At 51.8% G+C, this 27,879-nt stretch overlaps 2 protein-coding genes across 2 annotated transcripts in view; one reads left to right on the forward strand and one right to left on the reverse strand.

Annotated features, from left to right (window-relative positions):
• LOC140904242 (uncharacterized) overlaps positions 1 to 27,879 on the reverse strand; it is a 159,769-nt gene that overhangs the window by 22,922 nt on the left and 108,968 nt on the right. The window lies entirely within an intron of this gene.
• LOC140904212 (uncharacterized) lies at positions 1,208 to 27,445 on the forward strand. Its single transcript, XM_073326612.1, has 10 exons — positions 1,208 to 1,749; positions 2,369 to 2,455; positions 2,969 to 3,190; positions 4,353 to 4,375; positions 5,915 to 6,030; positions 6,330 to 6,362; positions 9,896 to 9,978; positions 10,642 to 10,768; positions 25,676 to 25,789; positions 26,148 to 27,445. Exons 1-10 carry the CDS (start codon positions 1,513 to 1,515, stop codon positions 27,173 to 27,175), a joined length of 2,070 nt encoding a protein of 689 aa, XP_073182713.1. The 5' UTR covers positions 1,208 to 1,512; the 3' UTR covers positions 27,176 to 27,445.

Consider the following 27,879-nt stretch of genomic DNA (forward strand, 5'->3'; position numbering starts at 1 on the left):
AAAACATCCAGAGAAAAAAAGTTTGTTCTAAAGGTGATAAGACTGCTGTCTCCTTGAGGTCAGGAACAAGATTTGTTAATCCTCCACTTTTGCATTCCTATCTCCCTTGTTTTCTTTTCATGTTTAACAAGTGGCATGGATAGATTCACTGGAGTCTGTCATGCCCCAATGATTTGAGAATGGTTATGTTAAAGAATGTGTAGGTAATAAAATATAAATGTGATAGGAAGTAAAATATGAAGTAAAATGGAGTGTAATTGCAATTGTGTGTTTGGATGAGTAATAAAAAGGTTGAAGTGCCAGCCTAATAAATGACACCACATCAAGAGGAAGAACTGACAGGCTGAAGAGTGCATTGGGTGAGATAGCCCGATGATAAACCTGAGGGCATACCAGAATCCACCCACAACTGCCCCAAGGACAGGGAGAGCTGAAGAAACAAAGAACAAGATAAAAACATACTGTCATTCCGTCATTGCTGTGCCATCTGTGTGATTGACTATCACTTCAAACGTGAGAACAGCATGACAAAGCAAACCCTATAAACTTGTACGAGGATAAAACCCTATAAAAACAGACCCTGAAGACTGAGAACTTTGGGTCTGATTCTGCAACCAACCTCCAGGAACATCAGATGCACATCTGACAAGGCCCTGCTCCCTCTTCGTGTCCAGGCCACCTGGCCAGTGGCTTGGCTTGAGCAATCTCCAAGCTGGTAACTATAACAACCTTGCAGAACTCTGTGTGTATGAGTGAATGAATGTGTAAGAGAATGAAATGTTATAGCTATAACTGATACTTGCTCCTCCCTTCCCTGCCCCGGCAGAGAACCGGCATCTCCTCCCACCCCCACTCCAGGGGCAGCCAGGTTTTGGGGAACAATTTCCCACCTGAACAAGGACAAATCGCTGGGGAGAAAATGGGTGGGGAAGCCCCCCACATGGGAGGAGATTTTAAATGGACATTTGAGAATTATGGCGAGAACAGGGGGAAATCAGGAGAGACGAGAGAGCGGATCATTTGGGGGGAAAAGGGGGAATCGCCCCAGATTTTATAGCCACGTGTGATACTGAGAGAGAAAAGGGGAAACACTTGAGAGAATTTGTATCCGTGTGTGGGAGGAAGTGGCACAAACAGGGACAGGATCCAATTAACTCACCTCCCCCCAGGAATTTCTTGGCTGCACAGAGACAGTTCAACTACCCCTCCCCCCGTCCCATTGAACTTCCCGCTCCCTGCAACTCCGGCTTCTTCCCTCCCTGCCCGACACCCCCCAGGGGACCCCCCCGCCGGGCCCCAGTCTCTGCCCCCCCCCCATCCCAGCGGGGCCGGGGGCAGCTCCTGGCGGCAGCTCCGAGGCTTCTCCCCGGTTCCCGGGGGCAGAGAGTCACTTCCCCCCCCGGCGTCTCTCACTCACCGGGGGGCTCCGGCTGGGGCGGGCAGAGCCCCGGGCTGCCCAGGGGGCTGGTCCCAGCTGCAGAAAGCCCCCCCCGGCCGGGCACGGAGGGGTTAATGTCGGGCCCCCCAGCAGAGACCCTCCGGGTCCCACGGAGCCAGCAGCTGCGTCTGGTCCGGGCCCGCCCCCGGGCTCCGGGCTCCGTCCTCCGTCCTCCCGCCCCCTGCCTCGCAGCCCCCGCCCGGCCTGTGCCCTGCAAGCAGAGGGGCCCTTTGTGTGTTTGCAGCGGGGCCATGGCCGGGGCCGGGAGCGCAGCGCGGAGGCTCCAGCCCGGCAGCCCGCGGGGCAGCGCGGTGGGGCCGGGGGCGGCGCGGCGCGGCGCGGGCAGGGCCTGGGCGGGCGGGCGGCGGAGACTCGCGGCCGGAGAGGGGCTGCCCGGGAGCGAGGGGATGGGGGCAGCTGAGGGGGATGTATCGGGGGGGTCAGAGCCGGGCTGGGTGGCGGGACAGCTGGGGATTGGGGTTGTTTGGAGCTGGGACTCTGGGGGGAGGTGTCATTGTGGGGGAGGGGTGGCAGAGCTGGGCTTAGGGGCTATTTGGTTGTGGGGGTGGAGGGGTCTGTGTTCAGATCCAGCACTGGGCTGTGGGTGGGGAGGGTTCGAGAGGGGAAGTTGAGGGCAATGCTGGAAGTTGGTTGCTTGGGAGCTGGGTGGGCGCAGGGAACATTGGGCGCTGGGGGTTGGGCTGCACCCCGTCACCTCTCCAAGGGGTCCTGTGTTTTCCCTGGGAAACCTGGGCCCCGTTTCACCAGCCCCTCAGAGCTTCCTGGCTGAGGCTGAACGAGGCCTGGGGGAAAAAGTCCCAGTGCGTCCCAGGGACTCTGCTCGGGCATCTGCAGGGCGGGATGGGCCCTGAAATCTGGCCTGTGAGGCCGTTTGCAGCGGTTTGTAACCCCCTCCCCCACTTCTTCCAGGAGCCCCCACGAGAGCATCGGGCCCCTCTGGGAAAAGAGGGAGAAGCAGCCAAAGCCGAGGAGCAGCAGCAAAGCGAGGAGCTGCTGGTAGGTGCCCAGGGCCCAGGTTCGCCTGGGATCCCGGGGCCCTGAGTGACGGTGAATGCAGGGCCCGGCCTGCCAGCCTCATCCAGGGACCCGTCCCCACTGGAGCCCAGGGAGAGGGCAGGGTCCGACACGGGGGTGACATGATGCCCTTAGGGTGCGGGAGGTGCTGGGCAGGAGAGAGTCAGTCTGTGTGAGCCCAGAGCCCCTGCCCACGGGCTGTCTGCGTGTCACAGTGACCGGGGAGCCTTTCTAGCACCTGGAGGGGATGGGGAGGAAGGAGATGAAATGTGGGCTGCTGCAGGGATGGAGAGTTTGGCTCAGTGCAAGTTGATGAGGTTTTGGGGGGAACAGGCCTTCCTCACCCCAGCCCTGAGCCCTCCTCCCTTCCTGGCCTAAATATATGTCCCTCCCCCAGCGGAAGAGATCCTGTGTTCTGGTAAATAACTTCCCCACCTACCAAGAGGTGCATTTATGGTTCTCCCTTGTTACCGAGCTGCTCTCTCCCTTTTGCAGAAACAAACAGAAGCCGAGAGGCAGAAGATGGTCTGGGAGTGGCAGGAGCTGCGAGGGTTTCTGGAGGAGCAGGAGCAGCGGCTGCTGTCCTGGCTAGAAGAGGTAGAGAGAGCCGTTGTCCAGAGAAGGGATGAGGACATCTGCAGACTGTCCTGGGAGATATCCCTGCTCAGGGAGCGGGGAGGAGAGAAGGGGCAGCCGCCGCTGAGCCAGTCCCTGCAGGTCAGGCTGTGTCATTGCAACGATCATACACACCGTTCCTATAGGCCAGCGGTTCTCAGCCCGTGGGCCGCACGCCACTCACTAGCACTACTGAGGCCCAGTTCAGCTGTGTGCTAAAGGGCAGCCCGTGGGCTGGGTCCCGCCAGGTTCCCGTCTGCCTGGCGCGGAGGAGTCCAGGCTGCCCCGCCACTGAGCATATGGCAGGAGTCTGGGGCCGGGGCTGGCCCCATCGGGTCAGAGGTCTGGGACAGCTGGCTGGCCCCGCTAGCTACAGGGCAACCAGCTTGCTCCTCAAGCTCTGGGTCTGGGGCAGATGGCCTGCTGTGTGTGGCAGGGTGTGGAGGTGGCAGCCAGCTCCAGGGCAGCCCTGCACCGGGTTCCGGGTCAGGCAGCTGGCCCACCACCCATGGTGAGGGTCTGGGGTTGGGGCTGCTGGCAGGTCCCCCAGGGTCTGGAGCAGCCACGTGGCAGGAGTCCGGGCTGGGCAGCTGGATGGCCCCACCCAGCGGGGGTCCAGCATCGGGGTCCAGGCTGTTGCTGCCGCCCGGCCCCTGTGGCCCAGTTAACACACTGTGTAATAAGCTGAGAACCACTGCTGTAGGCTCTTCTCCACTCTAGACCTCAAAGCACTGTACAAAGCTGGGTCGTGGGCATTATCCTTATGGGATAAATGGGGAAAGCGAGGCAGAGGGAGGGGCAGAGCCCTGCCCAAATCACATAGTAAATCTGTAGCAGCACCAGGGATGGGACCTGGGAGTTTGGGTGCTGCAACTCCAAGATTTTTCTCTCCTCTCCTGTAAATGTCTGTCTGCGTTTGCACTTGGAGGGTGAAATCTCCTCCCCCATGCAGAGGTCCCGAGCCAGCCTAAGGCCCCACTCACACCAGGGGGCTCGTGGGGCTCTCAGCACTGGGGCAATTTGACTCTCAAGACAGAGAAACATTTTCTACCTGGGGAGAAACTTGCCCCTGCAGCCAACTCTCAGCAGGGATTTCTGGGGCTGCTCAGAGCAACTGTCCCTGCTAGTAGGGAGCGGGAGATGGCACATGAGTGTCTGAAATTCCCTAAATACCAGAGGCTCCCATGGTGATTCTCCTGCAGAGCAGGAGGCTTTCCCAGCCTGGCACAAGTCCTCTGACTGCCTCTTCTTTCTCTCCCTCTAGGGTGCTGAGAGCACCTGGGGAAGGTAAGTCCTGGGCTCTGTCTCACTCCCCTCATGGTCTGTTAGGTCTGGTTACTGCACTGAATACGGCGCTCCCCCCGCCCGCAGTGTGACGTGGCTCTGTGATTCTGTCTCCCTTAGCAGCTGCCTCAGCAAGGGGCAGAGTCTGTTACTCTCTGTCAGCTAATGAGGTTACACCAGGGCTGTCAGACATATGGCCCCTGGGCCAGACCCAGCCTGTCTGGTGTATTTATTGGCCGTATCTCATATTCAGAATGTGCAGAATCTGTTTGCATTGTTTTAAAAGTACTTTTCTAGCCCTCCTGGTTACAAAGAAACCCTCCCAAATGGTCACAGAGACAGTGTTGCCTTTTGGATTGTGCAAACAGCCTGGAGCAGCGGCTCCGGGAGGTGTGAATTCCCTTGTCTTCTGTTCATCTCTGTGGAGTGTCAGCTGAAATGACACTTTAATATCAAAGTTCAATATTCCATGGCTGATCCCTTGAGTAGGTGGAAATGGGAGTGAAGCCTTTGAAGGGTGGGTATAGGGGGTTGCTGTAGGGAAATAAAAACAGAGGAGACACACAAGGACAAGAAAGCAAGAGATAAATAGAGAAAGGAGGATGGGAAAGGAAGGGAGAGAAAAGGTAGAAATAGCAGGGCCATAAGGCGGTGTGTGGGAGGGAGGCTATTTCTCCGCACAGTGATACTTTGTGACAGTAAAGGACTTAATAAGTAACAGTAACTAATATTGTATTTCCTATACAAAGGGCAGAGTCTCTGCTCATTCTTTGTGCACGCAGGTCCCAATGAGCAGTGGGTGTCCTGCTGTGAATGGAGGTGGGGTACGGAGTCCTAAATTGATGCCCTTGGGCCACTGACCATAACGGACAGCACAATATGGCCCTCTATACCGAATGAGTTTGACAACCCAGGGTTACTGGTTTAACTGAAAAAAAAAGGAGGACTTGTGGCACCTTAGAGACTAACAAATTTATTTGAGCATGAGCTTTCGTGAGCTACAGCTCACCGATGAAGTGAGCTGTAGCTCACAAAAGCTTATGTTCAAATAAATTTGTTAGTCTCTAAGGTGCCACAAGTCCTCCTTTTGTTTTTGCGAATACAGACTAACACGGCTGCTCCTCTGAAACCTGGTTTAGCTGAAGGGCTCAGAGCTTTTGGTGTTTAAGGGTCCATGTTCATCCCCTGCTGAAGATCTGGACTCTGTCCACATTGAGCATGTGGGACACACCCACTCTTTGGTCTGTGTCTCCTCTCTTTCTACGTAATCCCAGTGCTGGTGCCTCTTGTTGCTGGAATAGCCCAGTGTGGGGGGTGGCTCTGCTTCCCGCAGAACCAGAGCGTCCCAGAGAAAGCTCCTGAACCTGTCTTGGTTCCTTGTCCTAATGTTTCCCAGTGTCCCATCTCTCTGGGCCCATGGCAAGCCCAGGGCTGAGGGCGGGTGACTCACCATGACTATCTCAGGCTACAAAGCTCAGATCTAGGTTTGCTGGAATTTAAGGGTTGCTGGGCTCAATTTCTCACCCCTCCTCCTTTCCCTAGCAGGGAGGATGGGAGATTTCCAAAGCTGGAGCCAGGGTATGGGGAGCTGGAGAAGAGACTCAGCGATTTCTCTCTGAAAAGTGCCATGCTGCAGGAGGTGCTGCTGGGATTCAAAGGTGAATTGGAGTCTGGGGGTGGCGTCTCCTCTGGTTAGAGAGACCCCCACCCTGGGGAGGAGTCGGGGACTCTAGTGATGTCACTGACCCCACCCTCCGTCTCACAGCCCCAGCTCCGAGTCGCCCTTCCCCATGGGAGTAGCCCTGTGGGGCTGGCTCTGTCTGCAGCGGCTGCGTTATCAGCCTCGGTCTGTGTCACCATCTCGTAGTTAACAGCGGTTACATTAATAACCAATGGGAACCTCCCCAGGAATGCAAGAGCCTGAATTCTCACCTCTCCCATCCTCTCCTTCCCCTAGAGATGCTGCGACAGGAGCTGGGGAGCGACACAGGTACGTGTCTGTCTCTGATACAGGGGCCCTAGACAAATTAGAGGATTGGACCAAAAGAAATCTGATGAGGTTCAACAAGGACAAGTGCAAAGTCCTGCACTTAGGACGGAAGAATCCCATGCACCGCTACAGACTAGGGACTGAATGGCTCGGCAGCAGTCCTGCAGAAAAGGACCTGGGGGTTACAGTGGACGAGAAGTTGGATATGAGTCAATAATGTGCCCTTGTTGCCAAGAAGGCCAATGGCATTTTGGGATGTATAAGTGGGGGCATTGCCAGCAGATCGAGGGACGTGATTGTTCCCCTCTATTTGACATTGGTGAGGCCTCATCTGGACTACTGTGTCCAGTTTTGGGCCCCACACTACAAGAAGGATGTCGAAAAATTGGAAAGAGTCCAGTGGAGGGCAACAAAAATGATTAGGGGACTGGAACACATGACTTATGAGGAGAGGCTGAGGGAACTGGGTTTGTTTAGTCTGCAGAAGAGAAGAATGGGGGGGAATTTTATAGCTGCTTTCAACTACCTGAAAGGTGGTTCCAAAGAGAATGGATCTAGACTGTTCTCAGTGGGAGCTGATGACAGAACAAGGAGTAATGGTCTCAAGTTGCAGTGGGGGAAGTTTAGGTTGGATATTCGGAAAAACTTTTTCACTAGGAGGTTGGTGAAACACTGGAATGCGTTACCGAGGGAGGTGGTGGAATCTCCTTCCTTAGAAGTTTTTAAGGTCAGGCTTGACAAAGCCCTGGCTGGGATGATTTAATTGGGGATTGGCCCTGCTTTGAGCAGGGGGTTGGACTAGATGACCTCCTGAGGTCCCTTCTAACCCTGATATTCTATGATGGGCCACGGGGACATTTCAGAGCAATAAACAGGTTAGGGACATGGCATCACGGCCTCCAGTCCCAATGTTCCACAGCTTCCAGCTGCACAATGTAAAGCAGGGGAGCCCCGAGACTGAGTCACTCCTGCTGTGACATCTGATGGGGATTCGCAGTGAATCCAGATCTCAGGGGTGTGTTTCCCTTTGGGGAAAGGAACACCAACCTGAACGGTGTGAAATAGGATGGGACAAGGACAAAATATCCCGACCCTGAGGAGTCTGAAAGCTTCCATGAGTGACTGAAAATGGTCAGATGTGGGCAGCAGAGTCTCAGGCATGAGGAGGGGTGGAGCCCAGCTGTACCCTGTATGGACTGACTCTATCTGAGGCATGGGGCTGTGCGAAGGAGCAGAGAAACTGCCATCTGGCACAGCAGGGGTGAAAGAAAACCTGTGGGTTCAGCTAGCCCCATCCCGCTTTCCCTGCAGCCAGTGCCAGGCCTGGAGAGGGGGAGAAAAGAAGGGAGCCTGGCTCCGTTGAAGAGGCAGGAGCTCGGTTTGCCTGCCTGAAGGGCCAGATCAGTGACATGCCAGCCAGTGGAGACTTTAGTAGGAAGTAGCCCAGGAAATCTGATCTTGACTCCCTCTGCTGGGAGGGACACCCATTTCCACTGTTTAGGGGTTCAACTACACAGGGCCCTGGGCTGGGACCTGGTGGAATGGGGCCCAGGTCCCCCTGCACTCCTCTGACCAACAATCTTGCCACTAGTATCACAGGCTGGTTTACTGCATACAGACTGGCTTTGAATATTCGTTTGGAACAAAGATGGAGCTGATGTAGTGCATGTTGGCGTTTCTCACACTTTAGTGACCCCTTATTTGAAATCCCTCCCCGGGATCTCCTGACATTTACAATGATGTGAGAATAAAACACGTGTCAAGCCTGACCCTATACAACTTGCATGTCTGCACTTCAAGAGGCTGCCAGAAAGTAGTTGTCCTTGAGGGCTAAAAGTGCAGGAAGTGGGGGAGTGAGATTTTCTTTGCTTAAGATCATAGTAAATCTGTCAGTATCTCACGGCCCATCTGACTGCTTGTCATGAACCTCTGGGTGTTGCAACGCATCAGCTGAGAAACGTTGCACAGGATTCTTCATGATTTTGTATCCGTATTGGCTATGAAGGGGAAGAGAGTGTTACTTTTTATATGAAGGAAATCTGAATTCAGCAGCTAGCAGCTGGAGCAGATATGGCCCAACCCTGGGAAATATTGATTTCAATGCAAGCCACATTCTTAATCATTCGGAATCCCAGCTGTGATATTAGTAGGGCCCTTTCTTTTCAGTTTGTATTTGATTTAATTTTTCTGTGGAATTGATCAGTGTTTATTACCCCAACAATGAGAACAGGAGAGAATCAGTGCAAAAAACGATTAATTTTCCTGGGTAAATATTAGGGGTTTATTTTGATATGGGGGGGAGAGGAAGCATTCAGCAGATGAATGCTTTGAATTCCTTTCATCAATGTGGTTTGCTGCAGAACTAAAACAGAACTCAAAACATAACACTACCTTTGAGTTTAAGAAAACAATCTAATCCCCAAATAGAACTTTTCATTTGAATGAACAGGTTACTGGGCAGACTTACAACTATTAGCCTATAAATATTGACATTTAATAACTGGGCCACACCATTTGCAGTGCATACACTCAGCTTCATCCTTTTCTCCTGGGTTTGTTTTTTTAAAAACTTTTGAATACTTCCTTGTGTTCTGAAACATATTCTGAGACAGATTTTCGTTTTCTTCCCATTTTAGTGTGTGAAATCTTTAAACCATTATCTGCTAACAGCTTGAAATGTGTACACGATGGGCACATAGATTCATCAGTACGTTCAGATGCGCGCGCACTTCAGTGCTTGCATGCGTGCCTGTTTGTTTGTTGTGTGTGTCTTCTAGACTAAGACAGAGCTTTTCTTCAACTGGCAGCTTTGTGTATACACGCAGACTAATGTATTCTCCTAATGCATCTATCTCACGTAATGGATTGTATTTTCCTAGCTAAACAAGTTATTTTTTGTGTATTTGAAAGATACAAAAGTAAGGTGACAATCAGAAAAAACTGAATAATACTTTATTTTTCTGGAAAAATTGGTTTAAACTGAAAACGAAGGGGCTTAGATATTAGACAGCCTGAAGCTGGGCACAGTAACTCTTTCGCTGCTCTGTCTGTATCGCAGCCCGAGAGACTGACACCCCACCGGTGTTTAGTAGCGATAGCGATGAGGCAGAGTGTCAAGCCGAAATGGCATTAGTTCTTGCAGGATAGGGAAGGCCTCCAGGAATAGACAATAACCAAGTCTCTGAGTCAGGAGGGGAAAGAAAAACCAAGGAGGAATAAGTGGGGAGAGAGGCCACAGACTCTGAAACCTGCTCAGATCCAGTTCCTGTCTCAGCACTGGACAGATTTGGCCTGGTCCCTAGCTCTGTGGAGTTCCTCCTCTGCTGGGGGAATGTGCCATCCTTTGGAACCATGTCAGGTTTAAAGGGTCTCAGAGGGTTTAGTCCTGGTGGGAGGGGATGGGTCTGCGCTGCAGTGACAGAGTGCTTTCCCAGCGTGAGAGTCTGCAGAGAAAGGGCCAGTGAGACTCGTGACGTGAAATGACCTAAAGTCTGTTCTGAAATCCCCCCCAATAACCCTTCTCCCCCTGACAGGCTGCAGAATAACATCCCTGGGTCACTCCAGATTCTCCCAGCCTGCCCGGCAAAGGGAAATGGGCATGGCAGAGCTGGCTCAGGTAGGGATGCTGGGGGGTTCTTGCAGGAGCCAGAGGGACAGTGAATACACAGGAAGTGGGAGTTTGATCTAAGGGTGGGAGGGTGCAGGAAGTGCACAGGGTGGAGAAAGGGAGGGGGACAAGGTGCGATGAACCTGCTGGGACTTGATAAATCTGGGGTCTTGATTCTAGGAATAGAGGCATGGGGGTTGGGTGTGGAAATTCCCCTATTTGTGGAAGAGGAAACAAACTGGCCTGGGCTGGCAAAACTTCCCAGACTATCAGTGCTGGAGGGTGAACCCACTAACCAGAGATTGTTATGACATGAAGGGGACACCCAGCAGAGGGACTTAGGGGAGATGCCCCATCCCCTGACATCTAGCTGCTGGAAATGGGGAAGGTGTTGGGCTTCCTATCCGGGAACGTCCCTGGACCCTGCTTGGGGCTCCATCTCTTGTATCAGCCTCTGGTAAGTCCATGTCTGATGAAAGTGAAGACCTTGCTCCCTTTATCTGCTGGGAAGGATGAGGGGCTTGCTCTATCTCTATGCTTCCTGGGTGCTCTGAGCGGGTTGTGGGTGGGGCTCTGCTGACTCTGTATCCATTTGATTGGCCCTGCTACTTATGAATAGTGGGGCTGTGAGTGGGGCAGCAGGTCCTGAGTGTGGGACTCTTGCTCTTTCAGGGGCCGGTGACCTTCGAGGAGGTGGCTGTGTATTTCACCAGGGAAGAGTGGGCTCTGCTGGACCCCGCTCAGAGAGCCCTCTGCAGAGACGTCATGCAGGAGAACCATCAGAATGTGACCTCACTGGGTAAGGATTCATAGAATCATAGAATATCAGGGTTGGAAAGGACCCCAGAAGGTCATCTAGTCCAACCCCCCGCTCGAAGCAGGACCAATTCCCAGTTAAATCATCCCAGCCAGGGCTTAGTCAAGCCTGACCTTAAAAACCTCTAAGGAAGGAAATTCTACCACCTCCCTAGGTAACGCATTCCAGTGTTTCACCACCCTCTTAGTGAAAAAGTTTTTCCTAATATCCAATCTAAACCTCCCCCACTGCAACTTGAGACCATTACTCCTCGTTCTGTCATCTGCTACCATTGAGAACAGTCTAGAGCCATCCTCTTTGGAACCCCCTTTCAGGTAGTTGAAAGCAGCTATCAAATCCCCCCTCATTCTTCTCTTCTGCAGGCTAAACAATCCCAGCTCCCTCAGCCTCTCCTCATAACTCATGTGTTCTAGACCCCTAATCATTTTTGTTGCCCTTCGCTGGACTCTCTCCAATTTATCCACATCCTTCTTGAAGTGTGGGACCCAAAACTGGACACAGTACTCCAGATGAGGCCTCACCAATGTCGAATAGAGGGGAACGATCACGTCCCTCGATCTGCTCGCTATGCCCCTACTTATACATCCCAAAATGCCATTGGCCTTCTTGGCAACAAGGGCACACTGCTGACTCATATCCAGCTTCTCGTCCACTGTCATCCCTAGGTCCTTTTCCGCAGAACTGCTGCCTAGCCATTCGGTCCCTAGTCTGTAGCGGTGCATTGGATTCTTCCATCCTAAGTGCAGGACCCTGCACTTATCCTTATTGAACCTCATCAGATTTCTTTTGGCCCAATCCTCCAATTTGTCTAGGTCCTTCTGTATCCTATCCCTCCCCTCCAGCGTATCTACCACTCCTCCCAGTTTAGTGTCATCCGCAAACTTGCTGAGGGTGCAATCCACACCATCCTCCAGATCATTTATGAAGATATTGAACAAAACCGGCCCCAGGACCGACCCTTGGGGCACTCCACTTGATACCGGCTGCCAACTAGACATGGAGCCATTGATCACTACCCGTTGAGCCCGACAATCTAGCCAGCTTTCTACCCACCTTATAGTGCATTCATCCAGCCCATACTTCCTTAACTTGCTGACAAGAATACTGTGGGAGACCGTGTCAAAAGCTTTGCTAAAGTCAAGAAACAATACATCCACTGCTTTCCCTTCATCCACAGAACCAGTAATCTCATCATAAAAGGCGATTAGATTAGTCAGGCATGACCTTCCCTTGGTGAATCCATGCTGGCTGTTCCTGATCACTTTCCTCTCATGCAAGTGCTTCAGGATTGATTCTTTGAGGACCTGCTCCATGATTTTTCCGGGGACTGAGGTGAGGCTGACTGGCCTGTAGTTCCCAGGATCCTCCTTCTTCCCTTTTTTAAAGATTGGCACTACATTAGCTTTTTTCCAGTCATCCGGGACTTCCCCGGTTTGCCACGAGTTTTCAAAGATAATGGCCAATGGCTCTGCAATCACAGCCGCCAGTTCCTTCAGCACTCTCGGATGCAACTCGTCCGGCCCCATGGACTTGTGCACGTCCAGCTTTTCTAAATAGTCCCTAACCACCTCTATCTCCACAGAGGGCTGGCCATCTCTTCCCCATTTTGTGATGCCCAGCGCAGCAGTCTGGGAGCTGACCTTGTTCGTGAAGACAGAGGCAAAAAAAGCATTGAGCACGTTAGCTTTTTCCACATCCTCTGTCACTAGGTTGCCTCCCTCATTCAGTAAGGGGCCCACACTTTCCTTGGCTTTCTTCCTGTTGCCAACATACCTGAAGAAACCCTTCTTGTTACTCTTAACATCTCTGGCTAGCTGCAGCTCCAGGTGCGATTTGGTCCTCCTGATATTATCCTTATCAAATAAGGAAGTGTTATTTACTCCTCTCATAACACAAGAACTAGGGGTCACCAAATGAAATGAATAGGCAGCAGGTTTAAAACAAACAAAAGGAAGTACTTCTTCACACGATGCACAGTCAACCTGTGGAACTCCTTGCCTGAGGATGTTGTGAAGGCCAAGACTATAACAGGGTTCAAAAAAGAATTAGATAAGTCCATGGAGGATAGGTCTGTCAATGGCTATTTGTCAGGGACAGTGTCCCTAGTGTCTGTTTGCTGGAAGCTGGGAATGGGCACCTGGGGATGAATCACTTGATGATGACCTGTTCTGTTCATTCCTTCTGAAGCACCTGGCATTGGCCACTGTTGGAAGACAGGACACTGGGCTAGATGGACCTTTGGTGTGACCCAGTGTGGCTGTTCTTATAGAATCATAGAATCATAGAATATCAGGGTTGGAAGGGACCCCAGAAGGTCATCTAGTCCAACCCCCTGCTCAAAGCAGGACCAATTCCCAGTTAAATCATCCCAGCCAGGGCTTTGTCAAGCCTGACCTTAAAAACCTCTAAGGAAGGAGATTCTACCACCTCCCTAGGTAACGCATTCCAGTGTTTCACCACCCTCTTAGTGAAAAAGTTTTTCCTAATATCCAATCTAAACCTCCCCCACTGCAACTTGAGACCATTACTCCTCGTTCTGTCATCTGCTACCATTGAGAACAGTCTAGAGCCATCCTCTTTGGAACCCCCTTTCAGGTAGTTGAAAGCAGCTATCAAATCCCCCCTCATTCTTCTCTTCTGCAGGCTAAACAATCCCAGCTCCCTCAGCCTCTCCTCATAACTCATGTGTTCCAGTCCCCTAATCATTTTTGTTGCCCTTCGCTGGACTCTCTCCAATTTATCCACATCCTTCTTGAAGTGTGGGGCCCAAAACTGGACACAGTACTCCAGATGAGGCCTCACCAATGTCGAATAGAGGGGAACGATCACGTCCCTCGATCTGCTCGCTATGCCCCTACTTATACATCCCAAAATGCCATTGGCCTTCTTGGCAACAAGGGCACACTGCTGACTCATATCCAGCTTCTCGTCCACTGTCACCCCTAGGTCCTTTTCTGCAGAACTGCTGCCTAGCCATTCGGTCCCTAGTCTGTAGCTGTGCTGCATGCTGGAACCCTGTCCGCCAGCGCTGAAGCCTGCCTGTGCCTTTCCATTTGCCATGAATCCTTCCCTCTTTGGTATTGCACATGGTTGTTGGCCCTCTCCAGGATGTCAACCATAAGTTCATTGTGGACACACTACCTCTGGGACAGGTCTGTGATGGTACAAAGACCCAAGTTTCTGCTGGAGTGTTCACGCGCTGCTGACGTATGACAGACAGGACAGGTCGAACTGCCTGCAAGCAGACAAAAAACAAAACATTATTGTCTCAGTGATTCCAAAACGGCTCAGTGCAAAAGCTCAGAAAAAAAAAATACTGGTGGAATCTGAAAGAAGAATTGAATATTTTGTAAAACTGACCTTCAGTATAGTGTGAGAGGAATGCTGCAGATCCCAGAAACTCCATGGACACTACTGGGTTAATTGCAATGAAAAGAACATACAGAGAATGGTAACTTTAAAATAACAATTTTGCTTAAAATTGCAGAACATTTGGGGCTCTGGGGGAAGGGGGATGGCCATGACCTACTCCAGAGGCCTTCTCTATCATTTCAAGCATTGTACATTTTGGAGGATGTCTTGGAGTCCCTGGGCGATGCTCTGGAACTGCTCCCCACGAAGCCAGTCAGGACTCTGGGGAAGTCTCCTCTCTGGGAGCAGCCTGTCTGCAGGACACACAGCTCACCCGGCTTCCACCTTCCTGGGTCTGACCTCAGAGCATTCAGCATCCTCTGCCCCTCCGTGCGCTTCCCACAGCCAGTCCGCCCAAGTGGGGTCCTGGGGAAGCCAGAGGGTCCTGCCCCCCAACTCCGCAGTCAGGTGTGACTCTCAGCTAGCCATTAAAACAGAGGTTTATTAGACGACAGGAATGTGGTCTAAAACAGAGCTTGTAGGTTCAGAGAACAGGACCCCTCAGCTGTGTCCATTTTGGGGGGCAGTGAGCCAGACAACTCCGTCTGCACTTCACTCCTCGTCCCCAGTCAGCGCCAAACTGAAACTCTCTCCAGCACCTCCTCCTCTGGGCTTTGTCCCTTTCCCGGGCCAGGAGGTCACCTGATTCCTTTGTTCTCCAACCCTTTAGCTCTCACCTTGCAGGGGGGAAGGGCCAGGCCATCAGTTGTCAGGAAATAGGGTGTCGGCCCTTCTCTGTGTCCAGACCCCTGCACACACCTGCCCTTTAGGGCTCTGCAATGATCATACACCCTTATCCCACCACCTAGATACTTAAGAACTGCATAGGGGAAACTGAGGCACCCCCACAATATTCAGAGAAAACATTAAGAACAGTCCCACTTCGTCACATCTCTCCCTCCTTCAAGACCGAACTGAGTAAGGTCACTTTAGCCAGTGACCTGGGGAAGTTCGACCCCACCAACGTTTCCATGCCTGCCCCAGCATCTCTCCCATTCCCTAGCATTGGCTTGCATCAGCCCCACACCCCGCCCTGTGTCTGAGATGTCAGTGAACACTATAAAGGCCTTGGCAAAGTCTGGGTTTACCAGATTTACTGGGCCCTGTATTAGAGCCTTCTTCAACGCACAGAGAGCCCTCTGGCACTGCTCAGTTGCAGTAAACTGCTTGCAAAGACTACCATGGGGATTCCTTTCCCTAGGGGATTTTCTACGTAACAATTCACTCTTCACAGAAATTCTGCCCTTAACCTCTTCACCTAGGGCTTGCTCTAGAGGAACACTTTCCTGAGCAACAACAGACTCTTTCTGGGACTCACTTACATCCAGAATTACCTCTGGCCTATCAGGTGGATTCCTACACAATCCCCTTTCAGGCAAACTTACAGACTTCCTAGATAAAAGGCTAGAAGCATTCTCCTTCCCTTTGCCACACACAAGTTCAGGAATCTTTTCCTTCTTGCGACAGGTTTCCACACCCTCAGTAGGTAACACAATCAAATCACCTTTCTGCTCTCCTTGTGCCCTGGCTAGGATCTCACCCTGATTAGACAGAGTTGCTACACCCTTTCCCAGCAACACACTAGCAACAGGCAAAATATAAGCACCAGAATTATCTGGTCTCTGGGATTTTGCTAGGACACTAACTGAATGCAACCTAGTTACAGGGCCATTCTCCCGAGCAGACACAAACTTAGGACCCTTCCCTTCCCAGGCTTTAGTTGAATCCAGAACCAACTCTGAGACAACTGCACTATTCTCAACCATCACAGGCTGAAAGGGCCCTTCTGTCTGCTCCACAGACAAAGAAGAGCCGGAGACACATTCTCCTTTCCCAGACACCCAGCTTGGGATCTCATTCCGCTGGTCCCAGCACACAAGGCTGTTCACAGACAACTGCTTGGAGATCAGGGTAGCTCCCTCCACAGGCAAGTCAATACCCCTGACAGTCACAGGCACGTTTCCTTCACTGTCCCAATTCTCCACCCAGCTAACAGGTAAGGTCCAGGGACACTCATCTTCCACCCTCCTCGCCTTCCCACCCTGCTGACTAGACACAGCCATCAGCTCACAAGGCTGCCTAGGCTCATCCAAACTTTCCTTACCAAGCACCTTGCCACTCCCAACAGATAAACTGCTGCTTCTTCTCACTACCCTGAGCTACTTCCAGCAAATCGCAGCTACCCTTCTCAGGTTCCCTTTTACAAGGTGTGCTCTCAAAGTTCTGTTGTCCTTCCCTTACCAACCTCTGCTTCCAAAAGGAACTAGATGTTAAATTCACTGAGAGACTACAAGTCATATCCAAAGTGTCTAGAGATGAGAGTAGACCTGCCATCCCCTGCATCCTCGAGAGATTAACTACCCAGCTGTTCTGCTCTGCAGACTCAGCTACCCAGTCTTTCCTCTCGCTGGCTGGGCCTGGGGTCACAGCCCCGCTGAGCCCTGTCCCTGGTAGCTCCATCCTTGCCGTGGACTCACTTCCCAGCAGCACCTCTGGACAAGGCAAACCTGGTTGGCAGCTGACCTGCCCTGCCTGTGGGTCCCCCCATTCAGCTGGGGTCTTATCTTCCCCCTTGCTCAGCGCTGCCCTTGCTGTTCCAGTGGGGGCAGGCAGCGAGCTCTCTGCTCTCCTTACAGCATCAGAGCCAGCAGGAGCCTCATCTCAGTGTGCAAGGGGGTGGGGAGCATCTCTCTGTCCCACCCAGCCCCACGAGTCTGGTTACAGGTAGGCAGGTATCCTGAGCCTAGCCGCTCCTCCCCCCTGCCAGCCAGGTCATTTGCATTTTCACTGACAATTTCCATCTTAGCCAATTGGTTCTCTGGATTCAAATTCAAACCCCTGGCCGTTACAGGAGCAGGGCCTGGATCCTGTCCCAAAGAGACACAGTCACTCCCCAACAGGGTCTCACAGCCGATATCCTGGAGAACCCCAACGACTAGCCAGCCCGACCCCTTCTGTGTCCGCACAGGGATCTGGGCCATAGGCAGGGCAAGGGGCTTCGTCCCTGGGACCTTCACCCAGCTCACACAGCCCCTCAGCATCTGGTGGGGCTGCACCATCCGGGGCCTGACAATAGTTCTCTCTGTCCCAGCATCTCGCCACCCCAGGAATGTCTCCCCATTGACCATCACCTTCCGCTCCCACTGGGAGTCCAAGGGGCCTGGCCCCAGGTGACTCCACACAGACATATAGGTTGGGGTCAGGAGTGGGAGCCTGTCCACTTCCCCACCCATCTGGCTGACGGAATCTACGGCCTTGGGACCCAGCAAGGGAGCTAGACACCGGGGCTTTTCTGCAGAGTCCCCCTTCGTTCAAATCTCCAGCCTGCTCAAAGGCAGTGGGGTGGCATCCACATCCCCCCCTCCTTAACCAGGGGCAGCAATTTAGTCTTGAGGTTCCCTGCGGAACTGGCCCCCCGGGGTCTATCCCCACTCACCCCTGGGAGGTCCCCTAGGCCTTTCCCCTCCCCCACCGCCAGTTCATGCTGCTGCTGCTTCTGCAGCTCTTTCTCGGGCTCTCGCTGTCTCCCACAGTCCTCTGGCTCTCTCGGACTCAGCTCCCATCCCGTCCATTCCCCTGATGGGGAACCCGATCGGGAAGACCCTCGTCTGGTCGGGGACAGGAGTCTTGGGGTGCCTGGCTACCACTCCAGCTGCTCCCAGATCCTGCTATAGCCCCATTTGGGGTCAGGAATCTGCTCCTTAGAGCGGTCATCCTCCTCCAGCTGCACGATTAACTGTACTTTGGTGAACTTTCCAACGTGTAACCCTCGCTTTCTGCACAGGGTTACAATGTCCTTCTTAAGGAGACGGTGACAGGCCATCACTCCGCTCTTCCCAAGTTGCTGTGGACTCACAGGCCTGTGTGCTCTCAGCTCCCCACGGTTTCCAGGGAGAACCCCTAGTGTGCCAGCCCTTCTCGCGGTCACCTCCTCTTTGCCAGGGTCGAGCTGCAGACTCCACCGCCGCTGGGACAGCTTGCTGCAATCCCCAGAGGAACCCTGTTACTGCAAAAGTCCTTCTCTCTCCCAGGGCCAAGCCACAGGCTCCTCCACCCCTGAGACTGCTCACCACAGTCCCCAGGGGGACCCCATTACTGCAGAGTCCTTCTCGCTGGTCACACACTCCAGGGGTTAACTGCCCCCCGAAACCGCTCCTCTCTGAGCCTTCAGCACGCCTGGTCCCCGTCAGTCCCCCTTCGTTTTGCTGCTCCCCCATCACTTACTGCAGGAAGCGCCATCCACGGGGTGCAGTACATCCCACCGCTGCCACTAGTTGTCACAGAGTCCCCGGCGATGCTCTGGAACTGCTCCCTACGCAGCCAGGGAGGACTCTGGCGAAGTCTCCTTTCTGTGAGCAGCCTGTCTTCAGACACACAGCTCACACAGCTTTCACCTTCCTGGGTCTGACCTCGGAGCATTCAGCCTCCCCTGCCCCTCCGTGCGCTTCCCACAGCCAGTCTGCCCAGGCGGGGTCCTGGGGAAGCCAGAGGGTCCTGCCCCCCAACTCCACAGTCAGACGTGACTCTCAGCCAGCTAGTAAAACAGAGGTTTATTAGACGACAGGAACGTGGTCTAAAACAGAGCTTGTAGGTACAGAGAACAGGACCCCGCAGGTAGGTCCATTTTGGGGGGCAGTGAGCCAGACAACCATGTCTGCACTTCACTCCTCATCCCCAGCCAGCGCCAAACTGAAACTCCCTCCAGTCCTTCCTCTTCTTTGTCCCTTTCCCGGGCCAGGAGGTCACCAGATTCCTTTGTTCTCCTACCCTTTAGCTCTCACCTTGCAGGGGCGATGGTCCAGGCCATCAGTTGCCAGGAAACAGGGTGTTGGCCATTCTCTGTGTCCAGACCCCTGCACACACCTGCCCTCTAGGGCTCTGCAACGATCATACACCCTTACCCCAACACCTAGATACTTAAGAACTGCATAGGGGAAACTGAGGCACCCCCACAATATTCAGAGAAAACATTAAGAACAGTCCCACTTCGTCACAGATGACACAACAGTTCTTGTGGTTCCTGAATGGCAAAGAGAGATTTTATTCCATGTCTTTGGTGGCAAGCCAGCTATGTATGCCATCAAAGTATGCCAATTTATTGTGACTGAACAGCACATCTGTATGGGAAGTGGGCTGATCCACTACTGAGGACACCCTGGCAAATATACCTTTCTGGGAAATGTGACTCTATGTCTTGAGTGCCTGATACGGGAAAAGTTTGCAGCACTTGGGGCTGGGGAAAAATTTGTGCGGGAATCAGCAGGATACCATGTTAATATCTGCATGCCTTATGGCCTCCCGCTGGCTTTGAATACAGGCTTTTATGGCTACATACAAACACATAAACTATGAGGGACTCACAAGGAACTCTGCAGAAACCCCCCTCCTATTGCTGGACCCCTCAGCTGTATTTCAGAGAAATGGTTTTGTCACCCAGGGACTCCATTGAGCTAAAATGGACTCCATTTCAGCTTCCCACCCCGTACAGTTCACTGTTTGCAGGTGGCTGTCTTCACAGTGGGGCTGGGACAGAGCACCCCACTGACAGAGAAGGCAATATCAGGTTTTTATTTTTAACACCTTAGCAAGAATGAGTTTCTAGTAAAGTTTTATTTTTAATGCTTGTTTCAGTGTTTTTGCTTCCCAGTCTCCAGTTTGAATTGCACGTGGTGGTGGAGGGGGCAGGGGGAGACCAAGGTGTGCTGGTGGTGGTGGAAGTAAAGGCCAGGGTTGGTGCTCCAGGAAATGGGGGTGCTAGTAATGCAGGAGGGGAAGACAAGGGGCACTTTTTGGCCCTGTGGGTGGGAGGTGGGAGCAAGGACTGCTTGGGAGAGTGGGATGCAAAATGGTTGGGGACATAGACTCTGGGGCTTGAGCACCCATGGAAAAAAATGTGGGCGGGGGGGACTCAGCACATGCCAGGCACAGCTGTGGGGTGGCCCCAGATCAGCTATTCGGCAGCTGGCGGGAGGTGCTCCAGGGAGGGCGGAGAGGAGCCAGTGGGGGGCAGGGGGACCTTGGGGGAGGAGGCTGAGAGGAGCAAATGAAGGACAGGCAAGGAAGGGGGCTGGGGGAGGGAGTGGAGCAAGGTGGGAAGAGGTGGGGTATGGGCGGGGCCCCAGGAGAAGAGTGTTGCGGGGGGCTTTGGGGTGGAGCACCCACCGGGAAAAATAGAAGTCAGTGCCTATGGTTGGTGAGCAGGAAATTTGGGATAACTGGTAGTGAGCAGGGCTGCAAGACATGGGAAAGGAGGAGCCAATATAAGGAGTGACTGCTTGCGGGGTCCCAGGAGATGGAGAGGGCTGGGAGGAAGGGGTGTGGGTGTATTAGTGAGTGACAGGGCTAGCTGAATCTCCATCCCCTTCCTCAGCTCTTTGAGACCCCCACCCCAGTCAGGCCTTGTGCCTTTCTCTCTCCTGGAGTGGAATTCTGCAAGTCTCCTGTTCCTAGGCCAGGCCCTGGGCTACAATACCCGACAGATGAATCCAGCCTGAGTACAGACACCTTCGTCAGTCTGCAATCATTTGTGTACAGTAACAAATCAGCTTTCTTCACGCCAAAGTCATGTCTATTTTGCAGTAGAAATCAAGGGTAAGAGAAAAAAGGATTTAAAAATAACAATCTTCACGCCTGCTTGTCTTACCCTGGTGGTCAGCTAGGCAGGTGTGACCCAGTGGGAATTGGGGTGATAGTTTTATGATGCTGATGTCTGCCTCAGTTTCCCTGTGTACTTTTGTCAAGGTTCCTTCCCCACTCTGAACTCTAGGGTACAGATGTGGGGACCTGCATGAAAGACCCCCTAAGCTTATTCTTACCAGCTTAGGTTAAAAACTTCCTCAAGGTACAAACTTTGCCTTGTCCTTGAACCCTATGCTGCCACCACCAAGCGTGTTAAACAAAGAACAGGGAAAGATTCCACTTGGAGACGTCTTCCCCAAAATACCCCCCAAACCCTACACCCCCTTTCCTGGGAAGGCTTGATAAAAATCCTCGCCAATTTGTACAGGTGAACACAGACCCAAACCCTTCGATCTTAAGAACAATGAAAAATCAATCAGGTTCTTAAAAGAAGAATTTTAATTAAAGAAAAGGTAAAAGAATCACCCCTGTAAAATCAGGATGGTAAATACCTTAAGGGTAATCATATTCAAAACATAGAGATTCCCTCTAGGCAAAACCTTAAGTCACAAAAAGACACAAAAACAGGAATACACATTCCCTCCAGCACGGCTTATTTTACCAGCCATTAAACAAAAGGAAATCTAACGCATTTCTAGCTAGATTACTTACTAACTAACTAACAGAAGTTCTGAGACTGCATTCTGATCTGTTCCCGGCAAAAGCATCACACAGACAGACAGACCCTTTGTTTCTCCCTCCTCCAGCTTTGAAAGTATCTTGTCTCCTAATTGGTCATTTTGGTCAGGTGCCAGCGAGGTTATCTTAGCTTCTTAAAGCTTCTTCTTTTACAGGTGGAAGGGTTTTGCCTCTGGCCAGGAGGGATTTTATAGCACTGTGGACACAAAGGTGGTTACCCTTCCCTTTATTTTTATGACAACTTTGCATTGCTACCTGGGGTGAAAAAAATATTGCTCTGCTCTTGGGGCAGGACTGGAGATTTGAGTTGTTTGCATCAGGTAGCTGGCTGGGGTGCGCCGAATGGGTCATTAAAGGTCACGCTGAAGCTTACCCAGATCAATGCAGAATCCAAAGAGACCAAGTCACCTCCCATGGCCAGGACATTTCTACATGGCAACAACCAAGTGCGAGGAAAGAGAATCCCCCGCCCCCTCCTCTCAGCAGGGAAGCAGAGTAATGGGCTGAGCTGGAGAAGAAAGAGGAAAGGGGGCAGGCAACTGGGCTCTCTCCTGGCACTGTCAGAGAGACTAACATGGATTCCAAACCAACTTGCTGGCTCCTTGCACTGGCCTGGCCAGTACGGACCCTGCCTTAACTTTTGCTGCTCTAGACTAAACTAGGCTGAAACATAGACCAGACCCTGTGGATCCGTGAGAGCAGATGTAACTTCTTCAGACACCCCATTGCCCCCCCCCCCCGTGTCTCTGTCTCTTTCCCCTTTCCAACTACTTGAGATGGACTTCCTTTTTACCCCGCTCCAGTTTGGCCCTGCTCATCTAACCCAGTTCTGCAAGTTAGCTGGAGCTGGGAGGTAGAACAGGCAATGCTGATAATTCCTGCATTGTCTCATAACAATTTTCAAGTGTTTGCCAAAGGGTGGCTAATTTTGAGCCATTATTCTTCTCTTCCTGCTTGTTTTCCATACAGCCCCCCCCCCATTACATTGAACCAGCATATGCATACAGTAGTTGTCCCAATAGCCAGGTCAATGTACAGTATTCAACAATATTACAGAGCAGCTCCAACTCCCATCTCAGGGGTTTGGAGCTACAGGGGAGGGCCCTACCAAATTCACGGCCATGAAAAATATGTCACGTACGGTGAAATCCCGTCTCCCCTGTGAAATCTGGGTATTGTAGGGGGGCTCTAGAACTGGGCAGCTAGAGAGAAGTAGTTGCTGGCCAGGCACCCAGCTCTGAAGGCAGCACAGAAGTAAGGGTTGCAATACTGTGGGCTCACTACAATAGCCTTGGGACACCCCACCCATGATGCTCATTTGGGTCAGGACCCCTATGGTTACAACACCATGAAATTTAAGATTTCAATATCTGACACAGGGGAAATCAAGGTTTTTAAAATGCTCAGACTGTGAAATTTACGAAAATGAACCATGAATTTGGTAGGGCCCTAGATATAGGATTAAGGGACACATGGGAAAGGGAGAGGGGCTGTTCGTTGGGAGTGAGTGCAGGGGAGGTCTGGGGGGATCTGGAGCTGCCAGGATCCTACCCCATTAATACAGAGTCCCTACAGAGCCCTCACTGATTTAGGGGCTGCGCCCCATTCTTCTTATTGTCCCATTTCACTTTATTTTATCTACATTTTCAAATATTATTGTTTTCACTCTTCTTTCTCCATTGCTGAGTGCCCACCCACCACCACACTTGCCTCTTCCCTGCCTACTGTGTTCCTAGCCACCATTTCTCAGGCCTTCCATTCCTCCCAGCCACAAGATGACCCCTTCCCTGCGAAAAGTGGGCTATCTTGGCCATGTTCTAGGTTGCGAGTGACTCTGGGGATGCAGAAGATTGTCCTTCCTCCTCCCTATCTGCAGCATCTCTCTTGGCTCTTTGAGTCAGTCCCGCCTGATGTCACATGGCCCAATTCCTATTAGAATCATAGAAGATTAGGGTTGGAAGGGACCTCAGGAGGTATCCAGTCCAAGCCCTGCTCAAAGCAGGACCAAACCCAACTAAATCATCCCAGTCAGAGCTTTGTAAGCCGGGCCTTAAAAACCTCTAAGGATGGAGATTCCTTCACCTTACTAGGTAACCCATTCCAGTGCTTCGCCACCTCCCTAGGGAAATAGTGTTTCCGAATATCCAATCTAGACCTCTCCCACTGCAACTTGAGATCATTATTCCTTGTTCAGTCATCTGCTACCACTGAGAACAGCCTAGTTCCATCCTCTTTGGGACCCCCCCTTCAGGTGGTTGAAGGCAGCTATCAAATCCCCCCTCAATCTTCTCTTCTGCAGATTAAATAATCCCAGTTCCCTCAGCCTCTCCTCGTAAGTCATGTGTTCCAGTCTCCTAATCATTTTCGTTGCTATCCGCTGGATGCTCTCCAATGTGTCCACATCCCTTCTGTAGTGGGGAGCCCAAAACTGGACGCAATACTCCAGATGTGGCCTCACCAGTGCTGAATAGAGGGGAATAATCACTTCCTTCAATCTGCTGGCAATGCTCCTACTAATACAGCCCAATATGCCATTAGCCTTCTTGGCAACAAGGGCACACTGCTGATTCATATCCAGCTTCTGGTCCACTGTAACCCCTAGGTCCTTTTCTGCAGAACTGCTGCTTAGCCAGTCAGTCCCCAGCCTGTAGCGGTGCATGGGATTCTTCCATCCTAAGTGCAGGACTCTGCACTTGTCCTTGTTGAACCTCATCAGATTTCTTTTGGCCTAATCCTCCAATTGCCTAGGTCACTCTGGACCCTATCCTTCCCCTCCAGTGTATCTACCGTGTCATCCGTGAACTTGCTGAGGGGGCAATCCATCCCATCATCCAGATCATTAATATTGTTCAAATTCTCCTTTTCCATGGGATGGATATTTATCCATCCCATCATACAGATAATAGAATCATAGAATATCAGGGTTGGAAGGGACCTCAGGAGGTCATCTAGTCCAACCCCCTGCTCAAAGCAGGACCAATCCCCAATTAAATCATCCCAGCCAGGGCTTTGTCAAGCCTGACCTTAAAAACTTCTAAGGAAGGAGATTCTACCACCTCCCTAGGTAATGCATTCCAGTGTTTCACCACCCTCCTAGTGAAGAAGTTTTTCCTAATATCCAACCTAAACTTCCCCCACTGCAACTTGAGACAATTACTCCTTGTCCTGTCCTCTTCCACCACTGAGAATAGTCTAGAACCATCCTCTCTGGAACCACCTCTCAGGTAGTTGAAAGCAGCTATCAAATCCCCTCTCATTCTTCTCTTCTGCAGACTAAACAATCCCAGTTCCCTCAGCCTCTCCTCATAAGTCATGTGTTCCAGACCCCTAATCATGCAGACCCCTAATCATGAATATTTTTTATATTCTCCTTTTCCAGAGGAACTAGAGTCTGATGCTCCTGAATTATAGCATCTAATTCCCCAGCCTTCTCCAGACCCTGGGGGATTTCCAGACTCCCTCCCATTTTGTCTGACTTGCTAGAGTCCTTTGCTAGAGCCCCCCAGCCCAGCCCGCCCCTTCTGCCTGAGATCCTTCCCCTTTCCTCTGCCGAATCCCAGAGGCACCGACATGCACTGGCTCCAGCTCCCCGGAGTCTCTGCCTGCAGCCTGGGCCCCGCCTTGCCCCAGCCCAGGGCCTGGGCCACAGGGGAAGAGCCCCAGAGGAGGAAGCCTGGGGGCAGACTGTGGGTTCAGCCTCCCCTGCCCTGTGATACCTGCCGCCCATGCCTCATTCCTCAAGATGTGCTTTCCTGACATCTAATGTTCCTGAGATACCGTGCTCACTCCCTCCTATTGCTTGGTCTGCTGACTCCCACCAACCCATGCTCGCTGTTCCCAGCTTCCCTGCAACTCTATTTCTCTTTCTCAGAATGAAGCAGGAGGTTTCCTTGCCTGCTGCCATCTTCCCCTTCTAGGCTGTGGAGTTACAGTCTCTGTGTTCTAGGCCCCCCTTTGAGGAGGATTGTCGGGTGGTGTGTTTTCCCAGCAGAGATGGAGTTAGTTAAATCCCTCTTTCAGCAGAGCCTCCGACAACGTTTGAGCCTCTGGGGAGCTGGCCCCAGCATATTTCAACTTCCGAATGGGCTGGGGTTAAAATAAACAAATTTTTGTGTGTGACAAATCTCCCACGAACCCACTGGATTTCTTTTCCCTCTGCAGAGTTCCCAGTTTTCAAACCTGATGCGATCTCCCATCTGAAACAAGAGGATGAGCCGGGGGTCCCAGAGATCTCTGATTCAGAGGAGACAGAGAGCCTCAGGGGTGCATACACAGGTGAGGAATCATGAAATCAATTCAAAACCTGTCCGTGTCTGAAGGACACAGCTGGGATTCCCGACAGAGACCTTGTGAGTTCTCCAAGTTCAGGATTGTCCCCAGCAGGTTTGTATCCTCAGGGCAGATGTCGCTCCTGACTTCCTACCCATCCTGAGTGACACCTGGCAGTAGCTCCCTCCTTGGCCTCCCTTCCCCCTGTTTCAATGGGATTACAGGAAGGATTGATCCCCTCCTGTCCCGTGGGAAAGACTTTGGGGAAATTCAGTTCCTGATTAATTTCCATCTCTCCAGCACTTGTTTTGGTTTGCTCTCCCCTTTTCCATCCCTGTTTCTGAGGCGTCTCTCTCTGTCGCAGCAGGTGCTGGGCTGGTGAGTGAGGACGAGGAGAAGAAACCTCCTCAGGAAGATGCTGAGCAAATGGAGCCACGCAGGGCGTTGCTGCCAGTGGTACCTCAGGAGGATGCGTCCCGGAGTCATGGGCAGAGAGAAGGTCGTGAGAATCAGCACAGGCCAGAGAGGAGGCAGGGAAACAAGCCAAGGGAGAAAACAAAGAGCTCCATTCATTTTTGGAGACCTCACAAGTACCTTGAGGAAACCACAGCCCAGCACAAAATCCACACAAGAGGGAGAAATAACCCATGCAGTGAGTGTGGGAAAAGCTTCAGGAGACGCTCTGACCTTATTAAACATCAGAGAATCCACACAGGGGAGAGACCTTATGAGTGTTGGGAGTGCGGGAAAAACTTCACTCGCAGCTCAAACCTCAGTGCACATCAGAGGATCCACACAGGAGAGAGGCCCTATGAATGCAGCAAGTGTGGGAAAAGCTTCATTTGGCGCTCAAGCCTTATTACACATGAGAGAATACACACAGGGGAGAGACCTTATGGGTGCTGCGAGTGCGGGAAAAAATTCATTGAGAGCTCAAAGCTTAGAAAACATCAGCGAATCCACATGGGAGACAGTCCTTATGAATGCTGCGAGTGTGGGAAAAACTTCACTCAGAGCTCAGACCTCATTGCACATCAGAGGATCCACACAGGAGAGAGACTCTATGAGTGCTGGGAGTGCGGGAAAAACTTCACTCGCAGCTCAAACCTCAGTGCACATCAGAGGATCCACACAGGAGAGAGACCCTATAAATGCAGCAAGTGCGGGAAAAGCTTCATTTGGCGCTCAAGCCTTATTACACATGAGAGAATACACACAGGGGAGAGACCTTATGGGTGCTGCGAGTGCGGGAAAAAATTCATTGAGAGCTCAAAGCTTAGGAAACATCAGCGAATCCACATGGGAGACAGCCCTTATGAATGCTGTGAGTGTGGGAAAAACTTCACTCAGAGCTCAGACCTCATTGCACATCAGAGGATCCACACAGGATAGAGACCCTATGAGTGCTTTGAGTGCGGGAAAAGCTTTGCTCGGAGCTCAGACCTTATGAGACATCAGAGGATTCATGTAGGAGCCAGACCTTATGAGTGCTGTGAGTGTGGGAAAAACTTCACTCGCAGCTCAGACCTTATTAGACATCAGAGTGTCCACACAGCCTAGAGACACTACAGATGCTCTGAGTGTGGGAAAGCTTGTCTCAGAACTCAGCCCTTACTTATCATCAGAGAATTTGCAAGGGAAATAAACACCACAAGAACTTTATCAAGGGCTGAAAACAGGTTTTTTTTCCTCTTTACTAATTTTTGCTAATTTCCTCATAAAAGCTCTTTGAACTATTTGCTTCACATGGTCTCTTGGGTCCCCTAGGTGGGTTGCCCATTTTTCTCTTTTGTAGCTCACCATTCTTTGGGATTAATCCTCTGCTCCATTCTGTCAACAACTTTATTCTGCATGTTGTGGGAGCATCTGTCCCTCTTTTCAGGAATGTCATTAGCTCTGGGGACAGGAGTGACCTAAACTAGCTCCCATCGTGATAAAATTACCTGGCCCTTATCTCCACTCAGATTTCCCATGGCCTTAGCTAGCTTGATGTAAAACCACAACTATTCCTGCAGAAGAGACATAGCGTGTGTATAGTAGCTGGGGGTGTCTAGCAGGTTTACTCAGAATCTCACCAGTGCTCCATCATTTCCTTG

The sequence above is a fragment of the Lepidochelys kempii genome, chromosome 28 (assembly GCF_965140265.1).
Source record: "Lepidochelys kempii isolate rLepKem1 chromosome 28, rLepKem1.hap2, whole genome shotgun sequence".
Taxonomy (NCBI): Eukaryota; Metazoa; Chordata; order Testudines; family Cheloniidae; genus Lepidochelys; species Lepidochelys kempii.